The sequence below is a fragment of the Drosophila rhopaloa genome, unplaced genomic scaffold (assembly GCF_018152115.1).
Source record: "Drosophila rhopaloa isolate 14029-0021.01 unplaced genomic scaffold, ASM1815211v1 contig_116, whole genome shotgun sequence".
Lineage (NCBI taxonomy): Eukaryota > Metazoa > Arthropoda > Insecta > Diptera > Drosophilidae > Drosophila > Drosophila rhopaloa.
The window spans coordinates 292,870-301,972 of NW_025334991.1; the positions used below are offsets into that span (position 1 = coordinate 292,870).

The window sequence follows — 9,103 nt, forward strand, 5'->3', positions numbered from 1 at the left end:
GAGCTGCCTATGCCCTAAATTCCTCAAAAAGCATTTTTGCCGGCCATAGCATCCCTTCTCGGAACTGGGAACATCTCACTGGCCTTGCGCTAGCAATTCTACCGCTCCAAACGAATCGACCTAATAAACGGAGCAGATTTGTTGTCTCAAATATTTCTGCCAGGCCTGCGAACCGGGTCAGCAGGCGAGCCCATGGCACAAAACACAATCTTCGGATGGGTCCTGTTCTGACAAGCAGGATCTGCCGAGCCCAACCAACAACCGCATTGTCATCACACCGCAATAGATACAGAACATCTATTAAAACAGTTTTGCGAAATAGAAGCAGTTCCTGAACGCCATCCTGTCTCCACTGAAGAGTCTTGGTGCGAAGAATTCTTTAAAGAAACCCACCCGCGCCTAGAGAGTGGACGTTATGAAGTCAGATTGCCGTTCAAAACACTTTTCGACCCAGAAATGACCATCGGACGATCACATCAGATGGACCTAAACAGATTCCTACTCCTGGAGTTAGGCCAGATAACGCAAGCGAAGAGTACCGAGCGACAGAACACCCAAGTAAACGCTAGCAATATATCGGTATCCTCTTGTGTTCTTCCACATCACACGGTTATCAAACATAGGATCGTGTTTGACGCATCCGCCAAGACTTCCAATGGTCGGTCGCTTAACGACATTCTGTGTGTGGGACGAGCATTGCATAGCCTGGCTGCAGTTATTCTGAATTGGAGAAAATATCCATATGCATTCACAGCAGACATCCAAAAGATGTATCGATGAATAAACGTACATCACGACGACCACCAGTACCAACGGATCCTTTGGAGGGCAGCCGACGGCGAAATCAACGACTATTGTCTCACAACGGTAACTTTCGACAGAGCATCCACTCCGTTTACAGCGATTCGAGTGCTACATCAAATTGGCGAAGACTAAATTATAAGATATCCGAGGGCGAAAAATGTCCTGAAGCACGAGGTGTACGTCGATGATATGCTTACCAGGGACTATACAGTTGAGGCAGCAAAGCTGGTACGATGGGTATTGGAAAATAATACATGGACCAATGAGCCCATCGCAGTATTTTACTGGACGGATGCGACGATCGTCTTACATTGGATAAATGGGGACCCAAACCGTTGGAAAACATTCGTGGCGAACAGGGTGGCATATATCCATGCACACTCAAACCCACACCAATGGAGACACGTGAGCACCAACGATAATCCTGCCGATCTTGCCACACGCGGGAGAAGTCCTAAGGAGCTTTCTACATCGTCCCTGTGGTGGAAGGGCGACAATGATTGGCCTACCAATTCCATCCCACCAATCGAAACAAGTATTCTAGAAGCCAAACCAGACAAGATCAACATCCACATGCTCGTCAAGGAAGACAGCATTCTCAACCGCGATTCAACCTTTAGCCGTCTTATCTGCATAACCGCCTAAATTCTCAGGTTTAGTATAAACTGAACTCAATGACGCCCTACTGTGCATAGTTCGATTGGTTCGAGCTGAATCGTTTACAGCGGACCTAAAAGCAATTCACTCTTCCAAACCACTTCCGAAGCTAAGCAAACTGCGAAATCTAAACCCATTTATCGAAGATAACGTTCTTTGCGTCCCTAACCGCTTAAGTCACGCGCATTTATGGTTCAATCGTAAACATCCGATAATCTTACCAGCACAACAATCATTCACAGATCTTGTCATTAAGGATGCGCATCATGCCACGCTTCATGGAGGAGTTCAGCTGACATTAACGCAAACACGTTTACGATTTTGGATTGTGAACGGACGCGTAACTACCAGACGGATGATTCGAGGATGCAAGCAATGTTTTCATGCTTGCCAAACAGCTGGCATGCAACTCATGGGGAATTTACCAACACATCAAATCAACCCGCCATGTCGTCCCTTTTGGGCTACCGGCATCGACTACACCGCAGCCATTGAACTCAAGGCTGCCCGACTGAGAGGAACAGCAACGTATAAGGGTTATATCGTCATATACATCGGACTCCAAACTCACCGGACTAACATCGGATCATTTTATTTGGGCACTGGATCGGTTCATAGGACGACGCGGACTATGTCGTCACATATATAGCGACAATGGCACCAATTTTCTGGGCGCGGACAAAGCACTCCTGAATGAGCACCACCAGAATGTAGAGCCCCATCAACTAAGTTTAAAGAAAACTTTCTCAACCTTCCATGGATTCTGGAAGAAATGGACTCAGAATTGGCTTGCCCATTTGCAGAAACGGGCAAAATGGTGTGAAGTCACAGAAAATCTGAAACTTAATGACCTAGTAATTCTAAAGGATGTCGAGACTCCGCCTGCTCAATGGAAGTTAGGGCGGATCATTCAGTTACATCCCGGCTAGGATGAACTCGTACGGGTCGTAACCATCAACACTTAAAATGCAACATTTAATCGGGCAATTAGCAAGATATGCCGTTTACCACTACCTCATTAACTCTGTCTAATCCTGTTATATACATTCCGAATAATCTTACATCTTACAGCGCTGACTCAATAAGAATCATATTATGTTACGTCGAGCATTGCCGGGCGGCATGTGCAGTTTTGTCATCGCTAGTTTCTGGCGAGAGAGCCGTGAGAGTAGGAAAAAAACTGCATATGTTCGAGTTGGTCACACAGAGAAGTACTTGGAATTGTAAAGAAGACACCCGTGAATCCGAGAATATAACTTGAATTGTATCCTAAGTGCACAATATATAACAATATATTTTAGTATAAATCCCAATCTTTTTCATTGTTTGCTTCTTCAGTCAAACACAAACACCTTGAAATGCGTGTTTCCAGCAATGCAGAGTTAAATACATTGATTGAAGAGTCTTAGATTTCCGAGCTAGACGAAGAAAGAGAGAAGTTGCGAGGGAAAGCAAGGCAATATTCAGGATTTTTAAATAGTAAATTTGAGATTGACGATTTAGTAGCTATTAAACGTACCCAATACGGAACAGACTTGAAGTTAAAAGGAAAGTACTTAGAGCCTTATAAAGTAGTCAAGATCAATAATCAGTAGGATAAGGAGAAGGCCCATATATAACTATGACAGTTACAGAATATATTAATATACCGAAAAGGAAGTAATCAACTGCAGAAAATAATGTCTGGCAACTACTTGCAGAGTCAGTCGCCGCCAGAATCTCATCTCGATCGGACGTTTTGCACAATTAAAGAAGTTTTGTTAAATTTAAGCTACAACTTGAATGGAATAAACCATATCAATAATTTAAAGCCGGTCTTACAACTTTATTGAAAAGAGGACACTGCATTCATAAAAATATATACAATAAAATACAAAATAACAATATTAAATAAATCGACACATTTCTACCAAGTCATATATAAATCTTTGATTACATTATGAGCCATTTGTAGTAACAAGCTAAATTTAAAAAAACTAAAGATCAATTATATGTAAACAATGTATGTATGGCCCACTGTAAAACCAGCGGTCCAAATTTTGAAGCAACGACTATTTTGGAACAAGAACAACATTACAAAAAACGCTTCACCATAGAAATGTTACATACATATAACAAACACACCTACAAGCATAAGACTAAACTACAAAACAGACGTTGAAAATTGCGCTCACATTTACAGACACTTACTTAATAACAACTAGTATTAATCTCCACGTCCGACGGTGCAGACGTGTAAAATTATGTAGGTGTACTAATTTTTAAAGCTTTGTTTTTTATTGTCTAAATTTATGTTATTTTATGTGTTTATGTTGATTATAGTTGCCCTGAAGACGATTGCCGAAGTGCAACTGAAATATATTGGAAAGAACAAAAAATAAAATTTAAAAACTTTTATTTAAAAAATTTTTCAATTGTTGACCTCGAGCCGGAAAAACTCAAAAAATTTAAACATACATCAAAGGTCGCCTACAAACAAAATTAAAAAAATAAAAAAAAATAAACATTAAATATTTATAAAGCGTAAATTAGAGATAAGTTAATAATTATAAAATAATTAATTAATATTTAAACATTCACGATTTATTTTTTCAATACCCTCCGCTACAAAATGTATCGTAGATGTTTAATTTAAATTATTTATATTATTTTATTTATTAATTTTTTTTTTTCGCGCGGAGTCTCACTGCCCACTTACCCGCCCAACCGACCGAGGGGCGCAGCCGTGTATTGTACGGCACGATTCGCGAGAAGATAGACGCGAGATAAGAAAATATAGGTAAAAGTCCGAGGAAATAATATATATAATAGAAATAGCAATTTTGTGCCAATGAAGCTAGTATTGGTCGTTTTAGGAGCGGCAGAGAGTCAAGATTTGAGATTATAGGAAAAAGTCTATACTAGTCAGAACATAATACTCTGAAAGGCTCATGCAAGGCATAGTTAGATCTACAATGATTTAAAATTAGGGGAATATAATTTCTAGTTAATCTACTTGGCACAGAAAAGCTTAGCCGACTTACCAAGTCGGGGGAGTCAATATCACCATGTATAAGGTTATACATGAAGACTACTGTCCAAGCATCGTTCTACGGTTGGCTAGGGAGGGCAAATTAATCAACAGAAGGCGCCGTAAAGCAAAATGAAGGAAGTTTTTTTGTACAGATTCAATACGACCAATATGTATCCCGTATTGTGGACTCCAGATAGGAGACCCATACTCCAGAATCGGACGGAGTAGCGAAATAAATAATGTTTTAGTTAAATAAGGATCATCGAATTCTTTTGACCACCTTTTAATAAATCCAAGCACTCCTCTGGCTTTATTAACCATGGACGAAATGTGGTTTGAAAATTTTAGTTTAGGGTCCAAGAGAACGCCAAGATCCTTTACAAGAGTTATTCTATCCAAAGAGCTGCCACTTAATGTGTAAGTCGCGTATATCGGATTGACCCGATAAAAAGTCATCAGCTTGCACTTGGATGCGTTTAAGGTTTGTGATTGTGGATCTACGTTTAATAAATCCGTGTTGACACGTAGAAATGATTGATCTACAAAGGTGCTGCAAATGGGGAGTAATGATTTTTTCAAAAAGCTTAGGAATAGCTGACAACTTAGAAATACCTCTGTAATTACTGGCTTCTAACTTGTTACCTTTTTTGAAAAGAGAAATAACAAATGATTCCTTCCAAATATTTGGAAGTTTCTAGCGCTAAGGTAAACAACTTGTGAAGAGGTTTGCACGCACCCCTGGCGAATAAACAGGCTTAATACGAAGAAGATCCAAAAAAATAGAGCTTTCTGTTAAAGTGGGACAGAATATGAGGTTTGACTTGGATATGGTGTAAGAATAAGGATGTGATGAATAATCTAAAGTAGAGTAAGTCGTTTGAAAAAATAGGGCAAATAAATCGGCTATTGCCTGATCTATGGTTGCCGTCATGTTTTCAAACGACAGCGAGGAAGGAAAAGAATTAGATTTACGCTTGGTGTTAACGAAATTATAAAACTGTTTCGGGTCCTGAGAGAACTGGACCTTACAACGGTTTAAGTAACTATTATAACACTGAGCATTGAATATCTAGTTAAAACAGATTGAGAACCGGTATTTTTATATTTCCTAAAAAGCCTGACTTTAAATTTCTTAAGTGTGTCAACTCTTTGCTAAAACAAGATGATTTATTGGAAATTGACGGATAGTACCTTGGAACACAGGAATAAAAAAATGAGTTTATTGCAGTGTATAAAACATTAACTGCATCGGACATATTATTGCATAAGTAAAGATCAGACCAATTAAAGCCAGAAATTAAATTATTTAGCCTCAGAAAGTCTGCCTTGCGAAAACAATGTATTCCTTTGGATAACTTTTCTGATTTTTCTTCTATAACTCTACCCGTATCAAATGAAAGTTCGGTTGTAGGGTGAAATGGATCTTCAGGTTGCGTGAGTGGTGCTACTCTGGCCAGAAACACACCATCAGGATTTGATACAAAACACAAATTACTTGAGATAAAGATATGTCAAGCAGGCCGTCAATTAAATCATGCTGTGCTATAGGTAGTAAGACATTCGATCCATCCTCAGTGGACCAAGTAACTCCAGGTATATTAAAATCATCTAGAACTACCAACTGATCCCTATCGAAAAGCTTATTTGCAACAGACTTAATTACGGAAAGGTTATTTAAATAATCAGGAAGTTCAGACAGCGGCGGAATATATGAGCAAGTTATGTATATAGAGCTACCAGGAAGCGATAACTATGCACAAATAAATTCAAATTCATTGAATTCATCAAAAAATAATTCCTCAGACGGGAGATTTGAATCAACTCCCCGTCTAGAGGGACGGTCATACCTATACATTGTGTGCTTACCTGGAAAAACTTCGGAGCTAAAGATCTCCGGCTTTAACCAGGTTTCTGAAAACACAATAATATGATATGCAAAGGAAAGGCTATCGGAATACAATTTAGTGAGCTTGCTACGCAACCTCTTGCATTCTGATAGGAAAGAAGGAGGTTAGAAGTTAGTTTTTTGAAATTGGTACACTGGTTTGGCCTCGACTAGGAAATTTTACTCCCACGGGCCCCTTCTTCTTTATCTTAGCCTCGAACTTTTTTACAACCATATTATCCGGCCAAAAGTGGCCCGAGCATATGGCTTCAAAAAGCTAAATTTTTATATTATCTCGAAATAAAAACTGACCCGACTACTGAAATACGCTTTTGAATAATTTGGAAATTAAAAAAAAAACAATACAATGTGAAATGTAGGAGATTTAATAAAACAAATTGTTAATTTTGAATTACAGGAGAAGATCGTAAGCTTAAGATCGCAGCTTTCTCACAAAATAAAAAAGGGTTAAAGATTATCAGATACAGATTGTAGATCCAAATATTAAGTGCGACACATCTTAAGAGATCATCAAATCTGTTAGGGAATATAAAGGTGAAGAAGATAAATATGTAAGCTGGAGAGAATCAGCTGAAATAGCCATGGGTCAGTATGCCAGAGGGAGTGAAAGATTTTATTCTGCCTTATCTATATTAAGAAACAAAATAACGGGAATGGCAAACGATGCCTTAACCCATAATGGTACGGTGATAAATGTTGATGCCATAATGGCCAGACTTGAGTTTGTCTTTAGCGACAAACGTCCAATTCATATTATTTTTTTTGTTTTAACATTTTGCATTTTATTTATTGGATCTTCTCTGAATTGAGATTAACAATAAGTATATAGAATCTTAAATTAAAAAACTATCTGACAGTCAAGGTGACTGGCGCGAGATTTAGGGGCTCTAATAACTATTGCTGAGCTGGAAGGTCATTGCGTTGCAATCGGGTCCGGTTGGAAACCCTGGCTAGGCCCCTGGCGAGGTGGTTTGGATGAAAAGTTATCATGGTGTGGTAGGACGCTTTTGGTTTTCATATTTCATCTTTTACGGGTAGAATGCCAAGATCTCTGTGGATATTGTCGTTCCGAACATACCAAGGTGCCCCAGTGATAGTTCTCAGGATTTTTGATTGTGCTCGCTGAATAATGTCGATGTTGCTGCTGCTCGCGTTTCCCCACAATTGGGAGCCGTAGGTCCAGACTGGCTTAAGCGTTGAATTGTAGAGCAGGACCTTGAAGTCCTGGCAGAGGGGGGAGCGCGCGTTTAAAAGCCAATGGAGACTGTTTGATTTTAGTTTTAGGTGAATTTTCTTAGCTTCGATATGTCTCCGCCATGTAAGTCTCCTGTCTAGGTGGATGCCAAGGTACGTTACATCGTCAGCTTGAGAAAGTGGCGTGTTATTCAGGGTTAGCGGGGGACACGTTTGTCTGTTAAGAGTAAACGTTATGTGTTTACACTTTGGCGCATTTATTTTTATACGCCAGTCTGATAACCACCTCTCCACTACAACGAGATGATCAGCTAGTAGTGCTGTTGCCTGAGTTGGGCATTTGGACCGACTTATGATCGCGGTATCGTCTGCGAATGTAGAAGTAGTTAGCCGCTCGTTCGTGGGAATATCTGCGGTGTAGAGGAGAAATAGAGTTGGACCAAGGGCGCTACCTTGGGGAACTCCAGCCTCTATAGCGTAGTCATCGGATGTTGTGGTGTTGCATCTCACGGCGAAGGCTCTGTTGTAAAGGTACGATTCCAGTATCCTGTGAGTGTTTCCTGGCAGGATCGTTCTGATTTTATGGATAAGCCAGACTCGGTCGAAAGCCTGTGCAACGTCAAGGAATACCGCACTGCAGTATTCCCGAAGCTCGAATGCAGTCCTTATTTCTGTTGTTAATCTGTTGACTTGCTCTATTGTTCCATGGCTTTCTCGAAAGCCAAATTGATGTGCTGGAATAACGTTGTGCTCTTTCAGATATGGAATGATGCGCGTCAGAAGGCATTTTTCGAACAGTTTTGACAGACACGAGAGTAAACTTATCGGTCTATACGAAGCTGGTATTGTGTGATCTTTCCCTGGCTTTGGGATCATTATGATTACCGATTTTCTCCATTTTTTTGGGAAATAGCCAAGTCGTGTAATCCCGTTGAAGAGTTTACAAATAACCTCAACTGCACAGTTTGGAAGTTCGATTAACATTTTGGGAGTTATTTGATCACCGCCTGGGGCCTTTTTTGGTTTCAATTGCTCGCTGATTACTTTTGCAATTTCATTTGGTTGAAACAGAGTCGGCTCCGTCTCAGATTCAATTCGAATTGACGGCGACGGTAGTGCGAATGAATTAGTTGCAGGGTTTGGCTGAAAAACATTTCGAAGGTGTAAAGCAAATGTACAAGCTCTGTCTTTGTCGCTTCTGGCCCAGCTGCCTGAAGAGTCTCTTATGGGGATTACTGTTTCGGCCGGCGCACTTAGTTTTTGGTGGGCCCTCCACAAGGGATGCTTAGTGCTGGTGGGTGAAAGTTTCTCAATGTACTGGCGTTGTGCTTTTTCTTCTTCTTGCCTTAGAGCCCTGGTAAGTCTGCGACCAGCTTCTTTAAGACTTTGTTTTGAGGATGGCGATCAGCTGGTTTGCCAAGTACGTCTCAAACGTCTTTTCTCCAGAACAAGCTGTTCGATTTCATGGTTAGTTTTGTGTTGGTGTGTGTGCCCATCCCTCCCTTGCGGTGTTGAGACTTTGGCTGCTG

The 9,103-nt window shown here is 40.3% G+C and overlaps 1 protein-coding gene across 1 annotated transcript; it reads left to right on the forward strand.

Moving 5' to 3' along the window:
• Positions 1-456: 456 nt before the first annotated feature.
• Positions 457-1,449, forward strand: LOC123037081. Its single transcript, XM_044456556.1, has 2 exons — positions 457-680; positions 945-1,449. Exons 1-2 carry the CDS (start codon positions 457-459, stop codon positions 1,447-1,449), a joined length of 729 nt encoding a protein of 242 aa, XP_044312491.1.
• The last annotated feature ends 7,654 nt before the right edge of the window (positions 1,450-9,103 follow it).

What these genes read in the sequence shown, in the direction of transcription:
- LOC123037081 (XM_044456556.1), top strand. Translation starts at nt 457, where the DNA reads ATGACCATCGGACGATCACATCAGATGGACCTAAACAGATTCCTACTC. An exon ending in CGGTCGCTTAACGACATTCT is followed by an intron (nt 681 to 944) that starts GTGTGTGGGACG and finishes CTAAATTATAAG; the next exon opens with ATATCCGAGGGCGAAAAATG.